General features: G+C 37.8%; 1 protein-coding gene across 2 annotated transcripts in view; it reads left to right on the top strand.

The window, feature by feature from the left end:
- LPIN2 (lipin 2) overlaps positions 1-21,182 on the top strand; it is a 61,518-nt gene that overhangs the window by 26,696 nt on the left and 13,640 nt on the right. For both annotated transcript variants that reach the window (XM_006269515.4, XM_019490498.2), the window contains exons 4-13: positions 2,992-3,290; positions 6,526-6,633; positions 11,490-11,613; positions 13,110-13,431; positions 14,186-14,285; positions 16,491-16,678; positions 18,109-18,202; positions 18,549-18,618; positions 18,710-18,799; positions 19,841-19,923. In XM_006269515.4, coding sequence (XP_006269577.1) covers positions 2,992-3,290; positions 6,526-6,633; positions 11,490-11,613; positions 13,110-13,431; positions 14,186-14,285; positions 16,491-16,678; positions 18,109-18,202; positions 18,549-18,618; positions 18,710-18,799; positions 19,841-19,923 — 1,478 coding nt within the window. The remainder of the gene's footprint in view (positions 1-2,991; positions 3,291-6,525; positions 6,634-11,489; positions 11,614-13,109; positions 13,432-14,185; positions 14,286-16,490; positions 16,679-18,108; positions 18,203-18,548; positions 18,619-18,709; positions 18,800-19,840; positions 19,924-21,182) is intronic.

The raw sequence follows: 21,182 nt of genomic DNA, 5'->3' as shown, positions 1-21,182 counted from the left end.
ATTATCTTCTAGTAAATGTACTTCCTTTTGAAATTGTAGGGTTTTCTTGTTGATGCATGTGTAATTGTTGTCTTAGAAAAGTGCTTCCTTTTTCAGGCTGTTATTTAGCTGCAGTGCTTCAAATTTATAGCAAACAATATTATGTGACCTTATGCAAAAGCTTACCTGAGTTGACAGATACTTTGTGAATGGTAAATCTCTTCCATGGTCACTTTTCAAAGATTGGCAATGTTGATATTTAAACCTCAGTAATTATTGTGTACTATCATGTAATTCTGCACATCTTAAACATTAACTAGCTCTAGGAGAGACGAATGGGCATTTTTTAAAATTACGAAATGAAAATCCATCTTTGAAAGCAAAGTGATTGTGTATCACTCAGAAACGAGAAGGAAAAAACCATTATCAGGATTAGCAGCCAAAGTAGGAATATGGTGGGGAAACGTAATATCTAGGAATAGAAGGGAATCTCCAATTCTAATAGTATATAATATGACTAAATACAAAACCAAAAGCAATTTCTTTGCTGACAGAGCAGATAGATGAGTCATTAACAGGAACAGATCAATAATGAGAGCGTGTGTATGAGGGGGGAGAACTAAATGTTTCAGATAATTCTTAGTATATACCAGTACCAATGAAGTTGATGTTGTGAAGAAAAAACCCAGGAATCTTTCATTCTTATAGTCTTTTGTCTCACACAGATATTAAACATATTTGCCTTGTTTCAGCTCTTTGTTTTGTCATGGCTACTTGTGATCCTTCTTTTGAACCTACACCAGGGTATGTTAGAGGCATAGACCACCCAAGGATGCTTCAGATCTATATATATACTGTACTGAAGTATAAAGTAGCTCCTTTAAATACAGTAGCTCTTTTAAAAGTGGTTCAGGTTGCTAACACTTTATGCATGTATGGAGTATTTCTGGAATTCCTAGCCTGAAAAGGACAATCAGACTACTACAAGTAGAGCAATATGCTTATGTGAAATGGTAGGAAAGTCCTTCAAGACTTTTTTTTTCCCCTTCGGTGTAATTTCCTCTGAAAGATGTGAGTGAAGCTGTTTTTAAATATGAAAGTATCCTTTGTCTTATGCTTCCTGCAAAATGAAAAGTAAGATAAGAAAACTAGCATTGTTTGTAGCTGTTTGTATAAAACTAAACATATGTAAATCCAACATGATTTGTGTATCCTCTTCATAAATGTCTCTTTCATGTAAAACCCTTTATAAACTTTGAAGTGATCAGTCACTCATTTTGAGAAATGTTTAATTATTGTGCTTTAGTAAGCCCTAATTCTACTCTACTTTTCTTCCAAGCAATAGAACAGGTTTTAACTGATTTCTTTGTTTTTAATGGCTTAGAAAGCTCAAATCTAGCTGTAAGCTTGTACCTAATATTTAAACTGCTACATCAAAAATATTAATCACATTCTGGGTACCTCTGATCAGAGGTGACTAGCATCTTTTGATTTTATTATAATAGAGACATCTCTGTAAAGAAGCAGATTTTGGGGGCATTTTGTACTAGTATTATCTAAAAGAGTCAGTCTCAACCTTTTTTGTACCAGGACCCATTTGTAAACATTGGCCAGTTCTGACCAAGTGCCCCTCACTCCGGAACCACTGCCCCACTTCCCAGGCCCCCCAGTGTGTGCGGAAGGGGATGGTGTGTGAGGCAGGGGGGACACCAAGCAGCCCCTCACAGGCTGGAACTCTGCCAGCCTGCAAGGGAAAAGCCAGAGTTTCCCACCCTTTTCTCCTTTAAAGGAGAGAATCCTTTTTAAAGTTTGATCCATTTTTAAAGTTTGTTCATGACTCTTTCATATATTCTTGCGACCCACAGGTTGAGAAACACTAATCTAGAAAAATGCATTTTCATAGAAACATTACTTCATTTGGATTATTGTTCCATACATACTGAAAATTGCATTCTTGAGAGATGCTCTGTTGTAACTGATAGCTTTTTGCCCTTATCTAGAATGTCTTGATGTTTAAAATTATCTGGTTATAGGAACCTTCTCTAATAACTAGCTGAAAATAAACTTGCTATCACTGAAAGGTGAAAACTTAGTTTTGCTTTTTCTTTTTTTAATTCAGCAAAACATACTGTTCAGTGGAATCCCTAAAATACTGAAAGACTTTACTGAAATACTGTTCTATCTATATTCTTGGTTGCTGGTCAAGTCATTTTAATTCTTTGTGTACTTTCTTTATGAATAGGGAAATAGTAAAATGTTTTCGAGCTTTCTGGATTGACCTCAGTCCCAACCCCCCCCCCCCCCCCCCAAATCAGTAATTACCTGTCATGCCCTGTCCCCTTTTTTATTCCTTTTTAAGAACATGATTTCTTATTCTACACACTGATGTTATCCAGACACCATTTTGAAAATATAATTTCTGTGCAGGTTTTTTGGCTTCCTCTTGTATTGATGAATACAACCTCATATTTTAATAATAACGTGTAATGCATTACAGTGTTTCTAAAGATCTGTGAATGTCTCACTTGGAAGTGGTGATACAAAAAGGCTGTGGGATATGGACTTATATGCTTAATAAAAAAGCCATGTTATAAACTCAAAATTTGCTTTACAGCACAGCCCTTCCCAGCTTTGATTCAGTAATGTCTAATTCATTAAAACATCCACCAAAACTGGTTGAATCAATGTGAACAATAAGGTGGGCAGTCCCCAAATCTCAAGTATATCCATATTATACAAGGAAAACGTCTTACCTGGTATAGTATCAAGATCAACTTGAGCACCATATAATGAGAGATTTTCAGTCTTGGTCCTGTCCACCTGGGCCATCTTCCAAATTTTTTTCTTCTCTTTAGTGAATGTTTTTCTTTTGACTATCAACCTTTCTCAGTATTGAGCTACTACAGTGTCTCATGTCTAACGGTGAATGAGGACAGTTACTTATAAGCAACAGTTATTCTAGTTGTATGTACATAACAAATGTAAATTTTTACTCCCCCCTTTTTCGGTTAGGAAAAAGTTCCTGCCTATCTGGCAACCTCCCCAATAACCACTGAAGATCAGTTCTTTAAAGAGACTGGTGATCATTTGAAGTCTGGTGAAAATGAAAGGACGTGTCAGCTTTCTGAAGTTCCACACACAATAGAAATGGAGACTGTGTTCACCCCAGGGTCTGTGAAGAAGAAAAAGCGCAGAAGAAAGAAATACAAACAAGATAGTAAGAAAGAAGATCAAATCTCTTCTGCTGGGACTGAGGAGATCTTTGAAATGGAAATAAGCTCAGATGATGAGAAAGGTATTCAGCCTCTAAGGTAAGCTATTGGAATAGCCTTCTACAATTTGTGGAACTTTAACAGCATATCTGTACCACCCTAAAATGGTTGCAGGATACACTGTGCTGAGACAAGCCATGCTACACCCACACCATTTGTCCTTCCAAACTGCACTAGAACATTTACATGACTGCCAGTTCAGAAGGCAGTGCCAACAAAGTAGGTGCTGCATGCCATTGTACTGGGGCAGTATAGACATACCTCAAGCCCTTTCTTGAAAGAGAGAGAATTTGTTATTATAACTGTAGTTTCCATAGGTCTTCAGCATCTTTCAGACTTTGGCTGTTTTAAATCCAAGAGCAAATGCAAAGTCTTAGTTTTGTTGGCATATACTAATTTAGCTTTCACTTCATGGTGTGTAACAGTTATGTATGTGGTAGAGCTATTTTGCTAGGCAGATAGTGCAATAAAAAGCCCATTTATATAAAATACCATAAACTTGTGTTTTATAGTGCACACAATAAAAAATGGTTGATATTTTGTTCTTTAAAAGGTGAAAGTAGCTGGCTTAAAACCAGTGTTTATGCCATAAATGGGATTAACTCAGAATAAATGAGGAACAATAGCATATGTTGTTTTTATAATAGAGATGGCAAAACATAGCTGTATTATTGCTTCCAGTCCAGCCAGAAAAGATTGAATATTTCTCTTTTATCCTTTGCATTATGGGTCTAATGTTAACCAGTTGTAGTTTCTTTAGACCAGTGATTCTCAGTCAAGGTGCTGTGCGCAATGTGCCTTGAGAACCTTTCGGGGGTGACATGGGGTGCCACAAACATGATTCACAAGCTAAACCCATAGATTTCAAATATGAATACATAATGTTAAAAACATTCTGATCTGTTGTGGTTTTTCTGAGTTCTTTGCAATGGAAGAATCACTCTATTGTTTTTTCTGTAGCTAAAAACAAGTGAGAACTAGGAAGTGGTATTTTCTGAAGCGTGTGTTGAGTTTCTGAAGGAGTGCTTCATGTCTAAAAAGGTTGTGAACCAATTCTTTAGGCTCAGCAGCAGCATATTTTTCCCCTGATTGTAGCTAATGTGTTATTGCACAACTGAGTTGTTAAATGTGGTCAAATACTGAATTTATTTTAGACTAGTTTTGGGATTTGAAAGAATGAAAATACCTGGCCAAGAAAAGGTTTTTCATATGATGAGGAAGTATGTCAGTTCAACTGGCCAGAAAAGAAAGTAGGGTTGCTTAATAGAATTTTCTGTTCTTTGATATGGGTCTCTGTGTAAAGGATCTCAGACTTTAACAGTATGAAAAGTTGAAATGGCAGTCACCAAAGTGAGTGCAGTGGAAAAACATTAAATAATACTCAGTAGTTTCTTATACCCATTTTGAGAACTGAAGCTCTGCCTTTTAAAATTATTAAGATCAATATTTAATTTTTAGGAAGTTGATATCTTTAGAAATGGACCTCATCATACGACTTGCCACTGTAATAATGTTGATGATCTGGTAGTATTCACTATTACATTTCAGGCAGAATCAATTTACATGGAAAAGTGATCTTTTAAGAAATATCTTTAAGAAATAACTTTAATAACTCCGGTCCTCAGAATGGAGAACCCCAGGACATTAACTGTTGACAAATTGCTACTGTCTTAGTTATAAGAAGAAAGAAAATATCCGTCCATCACAAATTCAGAAAGCAATCATTCTCCATTTTCCTTTAATGGAAATATTTGAATCTTTGTTTAATGCATTGCACACTAAAATTGTAGGAACCTCATCCTGTTTCTTTCAGGAAAACGACTCTTGCATGTCTGCAGGTAGTTGTTCTTGGGAGCAAGTGATGATAATTCAGAAGGCACATCAAGTAACTCTAATTGGAGGGTGGCTAAAGATTGTAGCTTGAACTAAAGCACGCGTCTTAGTCAAAGCTACAGGAAGCGTCAAGGTTCCTGAAATGCTTGGTTATATTAATTAGAAAAAATGGTAGAGGCAAATGGTAATATTTGAGTAATCTCTTAGAAAGTCAGAATGTTCTGGTAATTGCCTACTAAAAATGCATTCATTTCCATATAAAACTGAGTGTTGCTACGAATGCATTATATTTCGGTGGTTGCCTTCTGAACATATGCATATTTCATCTTCACTGGTAGCGTAACTGAGGACATGCATAATACCAGATGGAGAAAATCCATTTAAGGAATGAAACCCAAAAAGTATTGATAATTTTGCTGATAAGATCTATAACTGTGGGTCTTTATATCTTTGTCTGCCCTACCACTCTAACAAAATAGGGATTAAAACACCATACTGTAGCAACATATAATGGATTTTCTGTTGGTCAGTAGATCATTGTGCACTTTAATTCTGAAGAAATAAGTTGAAAAGTTTCACGTGTAGCAAGGGATATGAACACTACCCAAAATCAATACTGGCGTATTGGCAGGGATCCTATTAACGGTCACAAATTCATCAGGCCCTTTGGAACTTACCTTTCTATAACAAAATTACAAAAATTTAATAACAGGAAAGCAAAAGCCTCTGTTTAATAGAAATAAAATAGGACCAGAAGCAGCAGGCTAACCTTTCCAATAGGAAGATCAACATTACAGCAGCAAGTACCATCATAGGACATCTTATCAATTTTTGTTCTTGTAAAACAGAAAATAACTTTTTTTTTCTGTTCTTCAGGAATTCCACTTACAGTTACTCTTGTAACTTGTCACAAAGCTAACAACTCTCCTTAATATGGCATAGTGTTCTGTGTTTATATGTCTTCAGTAGTGCCCCGCTCATCTAAAATACTACTAAGGGTCAGGAGAGTTATTGGGGCTGGTATATACTAAGCCATAAATGGAGGGTATAATGGATTCTATATATTTTTCCACTATTTAAGCACATTGCATTTTTGTTTATTTTTATGTCCATATTGGATGTCCTATTGTTATGGTCAGCTAATAATTTTCTTTAAGACTAGATAATGTGCCAGTAATTGAAATATTATGAAGACATGCATGCACGCACATGTGTGCACTCGCATTTGTGCATGCACACAATATTTTTTTGATCTATAAAATAGTTCATTTAAAAAATCATTTATAAAATGTATGTATTTAAAGCATATTTAAAATCATTGGTAGAGATAAGGAAATGATGGTCTGTCTCTGCCTATAGTTTCAGTTCTTCTAGGTGAGTTACTAATGAAGATCTGTCATTTATAAATGACTTTTAAAAAACATCCCACTTATCTCCACAGAGGATCTTCAAATTCTTCACCGAAGAATGAAGAGCAGAAGGAGTCTTTGATTTATCACTCCAAGGATCTTTACCCTCTGTCTGATGGTGAATGGTCCCCTTTGGAGAAGTAGGTTGTATATGATGTATATTTTCCATATGGCTTTTTTTACTCCACTTTGTTAAAACTAATGTATTTCCTTCATCATCTAGTGCAAGGTCCTCAATTTGTCAGGGACCTGACAGCTGTTCAATTTGTGCTTACGAGTTAATTTTGTTCTAAATGAACAAAAACTGTTGTTTTTTTTTAATTCATTGGCACCAAAAATGTCAATCCAATAGACAATACATTTTACTTACCTAAGTTACTTGGTCAAAACAGTGTAAAAAATTATGGCAAAAGTTTGGAAGTTGAATAAACTGTCGGTTCTAGTTCAGTTCCAAAATAAATAAGACTTACCTTTTTTTCCCTAATGCTCTCTTGTCCCATGACTAGAGTACCTCATGCTGTTTTGTAACTGAAGGATCCTTTAGTTCAGTGGTGCTCAACCTTTTTTCGTACTGGGACCCATTTGCAAAGATTGATGGCTTGTCCTGACCCACACCCCACTCCCTGCTGCAGCCTCTGCACCCAACCACCTTCCCCCAGTGCCGGCAGGCACTTGGCCCCTCTTCACACACGCACATGCCCTGTCCCCCCAACCACCGCTTCCCATACACTTACCTTCATCCAGTTGCTGGTGCTGTTCCCATGACTCCGCCTGGCCGTGTTCTGGCCATGCCCCAAGCAGCCACTTGCAGGCTAGAACACTGCTAGCCTACAAAGGGAAACCTGCACTTTTGCACATTTTTCTGGCACTTTCTCATGACTCTTTGAAATATTCTTGCGACTCACTTTTGAGTCACGACCCATGGGTTGAGACACGGTACTTTAGTTGTTTCGGAAGGAGCAAGTTCAATTGGTCTTTGGAAGAAGGAAAGCTTTTGTTACTCTTTGCTTTACAGATCACTTCAGAGTGCAAGTGATGTGTTCTAGGCTTTCCAAGGTTTTTATAGTCAAGGGGAGTGTCTGCACATGCATTAATGTGCTTTGCCTAAAATGCATTAAATATAATACTTCTAATATGAGGTACTAAATAAATGTGCATTAGGCTGCCCTAGTGCAGTAGCGCAAACGCATGCTTTTTAGGTGACAATGCACAGTAGCCTATTTTACTGCACATTATTGTAATAGCACTTTTTAATGTGATGGTTTAATGCATAATAAAATAGGCTACTGTGTATTAAAGTGCACCTGTAGATGTACCCAAGGTGAGCAAGACTTCAGGTACTTCTAGTTTTCTTTAGTGTTAACTATGCCTATAAATCAAAGGCAAGTTTCCTTGTCAGCCTTTGGTTCAATTTTTGTGTACAAAAAGCAGGGTAAAAATTTCAGAAACTCTTTTAGTTCCAAAGAAAATAGTAGTCAGGAACTCATGGAAATGGAGCATGATACTGGAATGTACATTCAAGTATTACTTAGGTTATTCCTTTTTTCACTGGGATAAGGTCCACAAATGTTAAAATAGTGTAGCTTGACTGCAGTGTGGAGTAAACCAGATTTGTTAGTTGCTGGAAGCAAGGGAATGCCTTTTTGCTTTTCTCCCCCCCCCCCCCCCAAGTTCATTCTAGATCAGTGATTTTAAACCTGTTAAGCCTTGAGGCACCCTTCCCATTACTTCTGAATTTTTGTGGCAGCCCAGCTGAAAATTATGGAAATTAGATCTAAATTCAGAAAAGATATGGAGGGGAGAGTTGAAAACTACTTATCTAGCTGGTGCCACCTAAGGGGAGAGTGGGAGAGGGAGGGGAAAAACAGGACCTTGCCCTGCGGTGCCCTTCTTTTTCCACTGTCTGCCCCCTACCCACTTCTGGTCTACCTCAAGGGGCAAGGACAACCCCTGCTGCTGAAGCTCTTTCTTCAGCCCCACTCTTCTCTTCCTGCCAGCCCCAGATATGTGGGAGGAGCACAGGGGAAGAGCCAGGCTGCAAAACACGGCTTGTTCTTGTGTCTGCTGCTTACAGCAGAGTGCACTGCTGGGAGCGTGGGGAAGCTGTCACAGGGGCTGCCTGGGGGGGTGGGTGAGTCCAGTTAAATCGGTCCAGTTAAATCTAGGGAATTGGTACTGAAAGGGCAAATCTACATGTTACCATATGGCAACATTGCTACAGTGCCATGCTTTAGTACTTCCTTTGGCAGTACTAAAGCATGGCACAGTAACCATCCATACTGTGCTGTGTGCAGTTAGATTTCACCGCTATTTTGCCATAGTGGCATGCTAAAACGGGAGCATATCACTGTGGTGAAGCAGCTGCCAATCTTGTATAGACTTACATGATTGCTATGCCGCCCTAGCACATCGCTACTGTGATGTAGGATGCCATGTAGATGCACCCAAAGAAAATGGAGTACTATGTCAGCCAACTGGAATAGCTTAATTTCTTGATGTGGCTGAGTGAAGTTCCTTCCCTAGTTAAAGTATGTTTTGATTGTGGTACTTAGTGTCCAATTGTATTTTCAGTAATAAGCCAGGAAAAACATGGTCAGCCCTCCTTCAGAAAAACAGCTTTTCCTGTCCTAGATAGCAAGATTTCCCATTTGTGTGGGTAGTGTCCATTACAGAAAAGATGTATATTAAAACTTGCATAGCAGTAGTGGAAACTATAGAAATATGCTCATATTAATCCAGTTTAGGTAATGAATAGCCTTTCTGCATCTGTAAACAGCAATAAATGACCTAAAGCATCTTTATGTATGTGAGATATGGCTTATGACCTCTTGCAAAATGGGACAAATTCTCTGCAACAATTTTTTTTTTTTTTAGAAAGGGGATGATAAAAAAGATAGGAAAAACATAACATCAGTAATGCTGCTTGTTCTTTTCAGGCTAAAGAGGCTATGGGTCTTGGTCTGATACTTTAGAATTGAACCCTCTGACATCCTAATAAACATCTGCTGTTGCAGAAATCAAACATCCGGACAGTTTCAAAATAGATACTTGATTGTGTGAATGTAACTCATGTGGATCCTAGAATAAATTAAACATACAATTTATTCTCCTGGCTGTTGCCAAGCCATGATTTTAGCTGCCATACTAAATGAGTGAAATAACCTTGACATCCTTCACTGGGGTTTTACTGTGAATGTCTGTGCCCAATCAAAAAGGAAAAATCTCTAATATTTGTGTGATCTGATTCTTCAAGAGAAGATAGTTTTGGATAAATCCCAACCACTAAATTCTGCTTCAGAACAGTAACTCCTCTTCCAGCTCCACAAGGTCAAAGGATATTATCCTGGAATCTTCTGCTCCTTTGAGCACAGTCCAGATTTTAACTTTTTGGAAAGTAGAATTGAATTGCTTTGGCTGGGGAAGTTCTCAGTTGAAGGGATTCCAGGGAGAAGTGGAATATCCTGCTTTCTTGGCCTGATAAGTCTGGTTCTTCCTACAGGCAGAAAGAAGTACCCATTATAATGGACCTCCAAATCTTATTAGAAAACTTAGGGCCTTGTTACACCTTATATTGTAAGCCACACACATGTTTTTTGGCTTAGTGTTGCCCTGCTTAATGGAGCAGTCACACCTTAAGGCAAAAAACCCCATCTCTCACTGTCCTTCACCTGCACAGCCACTAGCCTGCACTCTGACTTGCCACTAGAGGCATGGTGAGCAGGGGCAGGTCTAGGAGCTATGCATGGCCCTCGATAGGGGCATGCCCCTCGATAGGGGCATGCCCCTTAATGTTCCTATAATGTTCCCTGTGTTTTTCTGTGGTTAAAAATTCTTTGAGCACCTTTCAGTCTAGGGGGTGGTAAAAGGTGGTTGAAGTATCTCTGGCAACCCCTGGTGATGCCAGGACCTGATGCATGAAAGAGCTGGAGCACCTGTGGAGTTTCCTGGCTGTGGTGGGGGACCACATGGGAAGCACCACAGCCACTGGGCTACAGTGCTGGTTCTGCTCAATGGGAGCAGCAAGCTGTTCCAGGAGGCAGCAGGAGGTACTGTGGCCATTGGGCGCTCCAGGGCTCTGGCACTTGCTCTGTCCAATGGAAGCAGTGAGCCAACGTGGGTGGGGGTGGAAGGCAATGCAGCTGCTGGGCGCTCCAGACCAGCTTGTTGCTCCCACCGGGCACAGTGAGCACTCCAGCCTTGGAGCATCCTGGTATACTGGGAGGCTTCAACTTGAGCAAAATAGCTGGGGGGAATAGCCATAACTTTATGGAGCAAGAGCAAGGTTATGCAGATAAGAGACAATCCTGCTGTGGAGTGACATAACTTTAAGATGAATGAGTGCTTTAAGCCACTTAGAGGTGTTAACATGCAGCCAGTCTAGGGGTTAAGAGCTCCAGAAACTGCCCAAAAGTACTATGTAACAAGGCCCTTACAAGTAAACACATTTTCCCCCTCTAACTTGTTCATTGTACAAGAGAGATTCTGGTATATTATTCCTGCCCCAACCCTGGGCAGGGATAATAGCATATTGCTGCATGTTATTGTATGTATACTGGAATTGGTGTTACCACATTGATTTAAGTTAATTTGTTGGAATTTTGTAGCAGATGAAACTTTTGGGTCTAGCAAGCTTGAATCTTGTTCCTTGATGTGAGCAAAAGAATTTTTAAAACAGCTTATCCTCAAACAGGGTAATATATCGATCTTATTATTTCAGCTATATCAGATAACTTGAGTTTTAAAAAGGAAATTGGAGGGAGGGAGATTACACAGACACCATTTAAAAACCAATGAAGAAATGTGTTTAGGATGATTGGTATGTAAACTCCTTAATGTGATTTTAGTTTTAACCTAATTTCTCACAGTCTGAAAACCCAGCTGGGCTCTGTGCCCTGCTGCTGAATAATTGAAGCTCTGTTAAGCAAGTGAAACTTAACAGAACTAGCTGAACGACAAATGCATTTTAAACACTGTAGCTTTCTCTGTGTTCCGATAGCACTTTCTCTGAGCCAGTCTGCCCTAAAAGCGATTCAGAACTAGAAGTGAAACCTGCCGAGAGCTTGCTTAGAGCTGAATCTCACATGGAGTGGACGTGGGGAGGATTTCCAGAATCTACCAAGGTAAAGTTATTTGCAGATGTATTTACTGTTTGGACTTCATATGACTGAATTTTGCCATATTTAAAACTACATCATATTAAAGTATTGAATGCAAGCTGTTCCGAAATATACAATAAAAATAATATGAGCATAGCACCCTCTTGTGGTTGGCTGAACAAAAGGATTGTTTTGTTGATTTCAAAGGGTGGACTGCAAATTCTTCCAGAAAGTTTAGAATAAAAATCTAGCTGTCAAATTTGTTGCTAGAAACTGATGATACTGTGTAACTCTAGGTTAAAAAGTAACAATCAAGTATGTTCATATTCCTTTTTAAAGATAAAAATAGGTTCATTCCAGGTGAAGTGGGCACAAGCTCTTATTGTAGCTTGACATTTGGATTTGGTGCCTAAAAGTCCACTATTACAGAATGAATGGCCAACAAATGCTACTTCAGATGGATTTAGTCCCAGTTAGGATGCCTGGAGAGAGATGTTGCCCTAGTGCATCCCTATCAACTCTCCTTTTGGCAGGGCCTCTTGCCCTCCCTGAGAGAAGCCTCTGGTGAATTCACATTCCTTTCCTGAGTTTGGATATTCCCTGCACCCTTAAGAGGTAACGGAATTTGGGTCTTAAATCCACAGGTGGCTCTGTGTGGATGTTCACCAGTAGAACTCTGCTGTGATCCACAGTGGGGTCGCCTCAAACGAAGGCAATCAAAAAATGACTTTGGATTATAAATGAACATCCAAACATGGACATATTTTTTTTTTAAGAAAACTGATTTATAATTGAAAGGCGTTCTGTTAATAAACAGTGATTTACCTTCAACAAAGGAAAAGTCAGGGCTTACTGCTAATATTTTCTGAGAGCATTAAATTAACCTATCTGGATCTATCATTGCAAGTATTAAAAAAATATGAAAGCAGGGAGTTGTCTTTAATGCACTATGTAGTCTAGTCATCCCATCACTGTTACTTTCCTTACCAATGAAAAGAAGGTAGGTTTCCTTAGCATTAAATGTTAAATAATATTGTCTTATCCACACTATTTCTGGTAGCCTACATGAAGTGCTAGGTGCTCACAAACAAAAAATGGTTTATTCCCTGGCCTGAGGACTTAAAAAGCATGGGGGTAGGTGGCAAAAACAACATGTATGAATAACACATTTTGTTATCACAAGAAGAATATGTATAAACTAGTGAAGGTTCAAATCAGCTAGTTTCTGATGAGCATCACAGTGAAAGTGCCTTCAAGAAGACTTGAATTGTGAATGATCTTAGAATAGAATACTGAACAGATTTGTATATTTATGAAGTGGGTAAACAAGGTACTATATACTTGGCACTGATGGGACTTTACTAACTTGGAGGGCTGCATATCAGGCTGCTAAAAGGTAGGTTCATCATTTCAGTTTGTCATAATCTTTGGGATAATTATCATGAATGCTTGTTCAATGTTTAGAGCCAAATGACATGAATAACACATGATGAAAGTACTAACTAGAATTCTATTTTCAGATATGCAAAAAAGAAAAATTGGAACAACCTAGAACAGCTACTATTACCCCATCGGAGAAGACGCATTTTAGGGTCATCCTCAGCTCTGATGAAGTTGAAGATGAAGATTTGATGAAAGAGCCTGTCTGCACTGTACTGAAACCTGAGCCCAGAACTCATCCTCTATTGCAACAGAGAGATAGTAAAGATTTCCTTGCTTCAGCAATCATAGAACCTCAGGATTCATCTTCCTTAGATGCTGATCTTCCCCCCAACCCATTGGTGGATGTGTTATCAGAAACAAAACCAACAGCAAAAATTGAATCTCCCTCCAAAAAGAAAGGTATATAATAGAACAGTGTCCTATGCCTACCATCAGATCAGTGAAATTTGAGGTGACTTCAAAAAGAATAGGCTTACACCTTTGCACTTTCCGTTTAAAATTTTAAAACAAAAAGCAAAATCCTAGAGCAGGGTTTTTCAACCTTTTTCGATCATTGTAGCCCCAGGCGGCCGGATGCAGAACTGTGTATACCCCTGACTGCAGCCAGATGCAGAACCGGGGGGGTGGGGAGCCACAGGGCTGGACATGGGGGGCATGACCAGACACAAAGTGGCTGCATCACGAGGTAATGGGAAGTGGCAGCAGCCTCTGCATTCAAGCTTCTCCCTTCCTTCCCACTTCCCACCCTCAATCCGTGCAGCCTGCAGAGGAGCACCTCTGCTCTCACCTGTCCCCACCCACCGGCATGTACCCCCTAGGGCTCTCCAAAGTACCCCTGGGGGTACAGGTACCCCTGGTTGACAACCCGTGTCCTAGGGGATGCCTACATTTGCCTCCTAAGTGAGACCAGGAATGCCATTGAAGAATAAGTTGCACCTACTCGGTGTGCTCTTTGCTCACTGATTTCAGGAGCAAATAGGCTGATGCACCCTCGAGTCAGAGAGACTGAGCCTGGTGTTCGTCTATAGGCCAGCTAACCTACAGCAATTCCTGTTTGTTTTTTTTGTACAGTGCTCATGTTGATCTGTTTTTCACCAGCAATGCATTTAATATACACATTCACCTAAAATGAACTAACTCTTACAATTGACAGGTGTGCACAAGAGAAGCCAGCACCAGGGACCTGATGATATTTACTTGGATGACTTGAAGGCTTTGGAACCTGAAGTTGCTGCACTCTATTTTCCCAAAAGGTAGTTTTATCTAAACTTTAATGTTGCAAGGCTTATGCTGCACAGATTCTGTGAAATATTAAGGCTTAGTTTTAGGTGTGAGAGAACTAAATGAGATAAAAACATTTTTTGTTCAAACTTGACATTTGAAGTTGGGGATATATAGTACATCCATATTAAACTTATTCTGCACTATGGAGAGAAGCAAACCTTATTGTTTTCTTAGTGAATTCAGTTGTTGGTTTCAGAGCCATGACTGGAGTTGCTTTGAACAGTTCACTACCATACTTAGCTCTTGACATGAGTACAGATTGGCATGGAGAACCAGTGCAGGAAAGCTTGTGTACTTAAATGCTTCTTTTTCCTAAAAAGTTTCTGAAAGTGGAACCTCAAGAGTGAATATTCTTGGCAAACTTCAAATTTAACAATTTTTTGCAGTTGGCTCTAAACCTATGCATGATCTGGGCACAACCAATGTATTGGGGTTTTAATCATAGCCATATGGCTGCAGGAGAGCCCACAGTCTTGCTCTTTGTTCTCCCTCAAGTTGTTTTCCTAGAGTTTGAGGTATTCCTGACATTGATGGCTTAAGGACTTTCTGCAGGGAAAATGGTTTCGGGGGGTTTAATAAGAATGCAGACTTTTTCCTGCAAAGTTTTGAAGCCTCTTCCTTCATCCAGGGAAGAAAGAATGGAATGAAGGCACAAGACTAGAGCTCCACTGAACTGGTCCCAGGGAAATGGTTTTGGTTGGCCATGTGATCATTTTTCTTCAGATGCACTTACATACCTTAGCCAAAATTCATTATTTTCTCTAAACTGGGTATTTGTTGAATCCAAATGGCAGATGATAAATTGGCATCATTTAGTGATTTAGTCTAAACAGATTTTCTACTGGTTTATGTTGCACAGGGTCAACATATTAAAAAAACAAACAAAAAGCCCAAACCACTCCCTCTAACCCCCCCCTTCCAAAACCAAAACATATGCAACAGATTTTTTATCTAAATATTATCTACCAAGTAATGTTAGCTTAATAGTCAAATTTCTTATGGGTCTTTCTTAGCCAGCTACACTTATTTGTAAAAACAGCAAAAAACATTTTCCCCCAACTTTACATCAGCTTTTGAAAACTGCCCCCTATGTTTTGTCCTACGACTTTTTGAATCTTAAGTGAAAGAGTCGTCAGCTCTGATTGTCAGAGCAAATATGGGAAACTGATTTTGAACACACTAGAAAATGGTATAATTTCAAACTTAGTGTTAAGCAGCTTTTTTTTTAAGGATTTAAATGGGATTTTATTTTTTTCACTACTGGAATACCATCCAATGCACATTCCAATTCCAATACACTTTTTTTAAACATAAATCTTTTCAGACATGTCTTTAATATCTAATGTACTTAGCTGTATACTGTGTACAGCAGTAAACTACTAAATTCTGCACTTTATGAACTATTAAGTAACAAATATAGTGGAAAATGTTATAGGAAGGAGTTTAGTCAGTCAGTATCTGCTTCAACAGCTATAAAGTTTTGACGGGGGGGGGAGAGGATTTAAACATTTGACATGAAAACAGGTGTGTGCCTATATCAGTGACTAGTGGCCAATCTTAAGGCTAGATTCTCTTAATTTTGAATGACCTTTTGTTTTAAAATAAGTGGAGTGTATTTTTTCTCCAATTTATCTTAATATCAGTGGAAGGAGAAAAGGGTCATTAGACTTACCAATGTTGTATTTTTTTTAAGTTAATGATATGCCTTAACATTTCATTACCAGTCCTTGGGTCCAAGCACCAATTAATTTAGAAGCCACTGGGCAAAATATCTGTACATTTTTATTAGAGCTTAGTTGTTTTGAATTACTTGAATAAAATGGTTTGGATCATGTAAAAAAAAACTAAGTTGCTATCACAAATTGCATATCAAATTATCATGGCAGAGAAAATAACATTTTCTATTAATGCTTCAATTCTAAGTTTAAAGAGAATATTGTTTCCAAGTGTCTGGCATTTCAGAGTAGTTTCACAAAGAGACTGTTTCCTTTTTCCAAAAAAAAAATCAAAAAAATCTAATGCTGGTGTAATAGATCTTTACTTTGTACTGTAATGCAGTATTTGAAATATAAGAGTATGTAGTCGTAGTAGAACAGTTTGTACCATGTGCTGTTCATAATACTATTTTGTACAAGTATCTCTTCAGTTGTACAAATAGAACCTCTTTCTTTCAGTGATTCTGATCCAGGTTCCAGGCAGTGGACAGAGTCAGATACTTTCTCTGGTTCTCAGTCACCACAGTCAGTGGGAAGTGCTGCAGCTGATAGTGGCACAGAGTGTATGTCTGATTCTGCTATGGATTTGCCTGATGTTACCCTCTCACTTTGTGGAGGTCTAAATGAAAATGGAGAGATCTCTAAAGGTATGTAAGAAACTAAGTCAAACAAATAGGCACGGTGTACTCAACTGACAACTTATTTTAGGTTCTTAGTACTCTTCTTCAGAAGCTTTTAGTTTTTAATTTTGATCAAAGTGGGGAAGGATGAGAGCCAGGAATCTGCTTTATATTTTATATGCTGAAGGTAAATTGGCTACTGGAGGCTCATTTACAGTATGAAACTCAGCTACTAGTAAGGATAGATGATATGCCTTCATGTGAAGCATGTTAGCCAAATCTACTTTTCCTGACACCTACTTCCTTCTCCTGGTTGTACCTATGTATAATATGTCTTAACCATAACTGTTACCATCTCCCTCAGCATTGCTTGCTTTGCTACTATGTAAAGCTTTAAAATCTTGCTTCTATCTCATTGCTTAATAAACTTCCTTCTTTTTAGTGTTTTGTGCAGTTAGAGGAAGGGTGGTGAGGCTATTGTCTTGGAACTGTCTTATCCCCTGTTTTTAAGTTTGAGATTCATCTTCTTTCTCTCTTCCAAATAGTTACTAATCCTGATTTTTTTCATGACACTTGATCTTTTTTTTCCAGTTCAATCCTTTGTTATGGAATGTCATATTTTAACCACACATTCTTAACATTTTGCTCTTAAAATTTTCCTTCATGAACATAAACATACATGAACTTTGAACCTGTGCCTTATTTTAAAGATCAGTCTGCCTTTTTTTTTTATTTGTTACTCCAAGTGCTTATCATAATATCTTAGCTCTCTGACTGTACAATGAAGCTTAAATTTAAAAAAATTCAAGATTAATACATATGTTGAATGTCTTGGTCATGCAGTGGTATAAATTATACATTAAATATGAATTAGACTTCATAAAAAAATACATGTTTGAAACTCCACCTCTTGCTCAGGGACTTTCTTCCAGTAGAACTCCATTAAATCTTGAATTTCAATATACCTGCATTGTCACTAATGATTGAAATCAATAATCAGAAATAGGTACACTGATAAAATAACTTAGCTTTAGGTCAAGTGTAGAAAAGTCATGATTCAGCGCATAGGTTTTTTTCTTAAAAATAAGATGCACTCAGAGAAGCTTAGTTTTCTCTCTTCCACTATGCACTAAATCAGCCTTTACCTCCTCTACTTCCTAACTTCTCACTCCTCTACATCCTAACTTCTCATTCTCTGACTGGTGAAGTGGGTGTGCAGGGTGAGGCCCTTCTTACTGTTGCAGAAAAGTTCAGTATGGGTCACCTATAAAGTGGAGCATATTTTAGCATCTCTTTTGGCTGACATTAGAGGATCAGCAAAGACAATTGAAAACCAAATGAAAAGGAATTTTGATAGTAAGTCTGTTTTCCTATATGCAAACTAAATGCAAAGTTTTTAAGATAGGAAGAAAAAGAATAATTTCTAACTGAATTGATAAAATGTCCTTGTATTGCAGAAAAATTCATGGAACATATTATTACTTACCATGAATTTGCTGAAAACCCAGGACTTATAGACAATCCTAATCTGGTAATAAGGATATACAACAGGTAACTTTCCCTGTGTAATTAGTTCATAAGAATTCTTTTTGTTTTGCTTGTTTCTGCAGTAATGGGCATTACAGGTGCTATATCTTTGAGCTGAAATTCAAATTGTTATTTATAGTCATTTGCCCTTATGAGTAATGGCTTTAAATTGCTGATTAAATTCCAGCTTGTTTCTTCTGAAGCAAGGTGTTGCAGCATTTGTCACTGACTAAGCTGTGTGCAGTAGAAGTATTTGCCTTTCACATTGCACATTGGTATGGGTAGCTCATGACAAAATTCAGACATTAATTTTAATTAGCTGTTGACCTTAATGTTTCTAATAATAACTTCTTATCGCTCTCTTCAATAGGTATTATAACTGGCCATTGGCTGCTCCAATGATCCTCAGTTTGCAGGTGTTCCAGAAAAGTTTGCCCAAGGTAAAAATAAAAGCAAATAAACAAAACCCTACATTTTATATTTTAGTTAATTCTATTCAGAACATTAAATACAAACTAAACTTATTTTCAGGCTACAATAGAGTCTTGGGTCAAAGAAAAGATGCCAAAGAAATCTGGAAGGTGGTGGTTCTGGCGCAAGAGGGACAGCATGGCTAAACAGGTAATTTGACTGTATCTTTTAATGGTGAAGTAAACCAAATTCAGTTTTATGCATCAAGCCACACATGCTGATCAGGTCTCTGGCAACCAGTGCTGTAAAGTTATATATTCTATTATGTATTAATATTATGTAATTTCATAAGTGCTTTTGAGGGGTTTTTTTTTTTAGAGAATAATATATAACTAAAAATATTATCATGTGAACATTATTTTAAGGAGCCTTCACTCTACATTATAAACTGTCTTCAAAGCAGCTTGTAGAAAGTTGCAGTTCATCTGAGAATATCTATGCAAATAACAAGGAAATAGAAAAGTGGACACTGCTCTGTCAGTTGGTTTGTCCTTTTCTTAATTGCAGTGTTACAGTTTTAATTAGTCATATTAGATTGGCTTTAAGCCTCCTTCCTGTCTTTGGAATATTTAATTATATAATGCTTTTCTGTCTAATTCTTAAAAAAATATATGTAATTTTTATACAAGGAGCTAGCTTGATAACCCTGCTAAGTACAGAGTAAGCAGTAGCAACACCAGATTTTTTTTCCACTTTCCGTGTGTCCCAACACTTACCCAAAAAAGGGCCACTTCAAAGCTTGTAGGTCCATTCCACATACTGTCTTTTGAGTACTACTAACCAGGCTGAATTTTAGTAGCAATTATGGATGAACACCTTCTTACTACTTACTATTGCTGCCTTGTACTGTTCTTTTTTTTCTAGTTTGGTATAAGCAATATGGCTTATCTATTGCATGGTATTAGCCATCAGTTGCATACCAGGGAGTTTCCAATTAGCACTAGTCACTTAAATTGGAAGTTCTCCATCTCTATTCTACAGATTCTTTCCTGTTGCTCTGAAAAGTAAAATGTTTGAGGTGTATATGATCTATTACAGAAGATCTTATGAAAAGTCTGTATAATGAGCATGAATACCTGATATGGATGGTACATTTATGAGTCTTATATAAGCATTAGTTATGTGGGCCAGGAATATAAATGTTCTTGTTAATTCAAGATGCTTAAAATGTTGGTATGTTCTTGATTTTAGCTCCCAGAGACAAAGGAGGGAAAATCTGAAGCGCAAAGAACAACTGACCTGCCAGCAACTACAAAAGAGCAAGTTAATAGTAGGTGTGTTCCTGTCTGAAGATTCTTTTGCGGACTCGATAGCATCTCGTAATTTTTTTTAGAAGAATTCAGTAGGAATTTACTGTGGGAAGAAACATTTCTGCTGAACTACTAAATAAAGCCAGATATTTTTTTGGCAAATACTTCAGCAAGAAAGTGTCAATAAAACAAGTTCTACGACTATTTCCTAAAACACATCAGGGTTCTGCATAAATTTTGTCTGTCACTTTCTCATTGTAAAATAATAATGTCTTCTCATTGATTTGCACCATATGCCATTTTTGTAACATAAAAACTGAAACAATAAAAATAGTATTAAATGTAGTGAATGAATCGCATAAGAACTTAATTGGAGGTAGCAACCAGCACAAAACTGCAGTCTTGTCAAGATGCTGGCAAACAAAGTAGTCCACCCTGTGGCTTCCTCTTCTCCCCATGATTTTAGGAGGGATGAGAGTGAGTGTTATCTGTGCACTAAAGGTTTAAGAAAATGTGCACCATGGTAGCAGGCCTACCCTGTAAATCTGAAATGTAAATTCTGTTTTTACACAGATTAATTTTAAAAGGTGAGCCCTAAATATATTGTATTGTGAAATTTATTAGCCTAACTCTAAGATTTGTAATTAGTGCTCAGCAGAAATTTTTTGAAAAGCAAAGCACAAGTACTTTCCTAATTTCTCTTTTCCACTTTGCTGTTGAAATAGATATACCAAAGTAGAAGTGACAACTTGGTACCAAGTCCCTAGAAGGCAGGGTAGATTTGCACCTTATAGACTAACCATAGTTGATTATATCAATAGCTATATATTCATAAGATCATCTGATGAAGTGAGCTTGGGCTCATGAAAGTTTATGATACATGTACACACTCGCTGGTTAGTCTGTAAGGTACAAATCTTCTCTGCTTTCTCAACTTCAGACCAAACACACTAGACTTTGTGTCTGTTCATGGATGGCAGCAAGTCCCTACCTAGATAAGGAGGGAGGAGTCAACTCAACTGTAAATAGCCTTGTCTCAGGACTTTGCTAGTACTAGTTTATGCTCCTAGGCTTTTCCCCTATTCTATTGGCATAAGCATGGCTTTCCCCACCCCCTATTCTATTGGTATAAGTGTGGTTTCGCAAGGTTCTGCTGTTACTAAAGGGCAGTATTTTTTTTTTACGTTGTACACACTTGACTGCAGATTAAAGCACTGCTTTTCAATGATTAATTTTCTTCTAGGCCAAGGCTGAAGCATTAACACAAGCAGAAACCTTTCAGT

The sequence above is a fragment of the Alligator mississippiensis genome, chromosome 3 (assembly GCF_030867095.1).
Source record: "Alligator mississippiensis isolate rAllMis1 chromosome 3, rAllMis1, whole genome shotgun sequence".
NCBI classification, from domain to species: Eukaryota; Metazoa; Chordata; order Crocodylia; family Alligatoridae; genus Alligator; species Alligator mississippiensis.
Note: the sequence above shows the minus strand (reverse complement) of the source record. Positions and strands in the feature narration are given on the sequence as shown.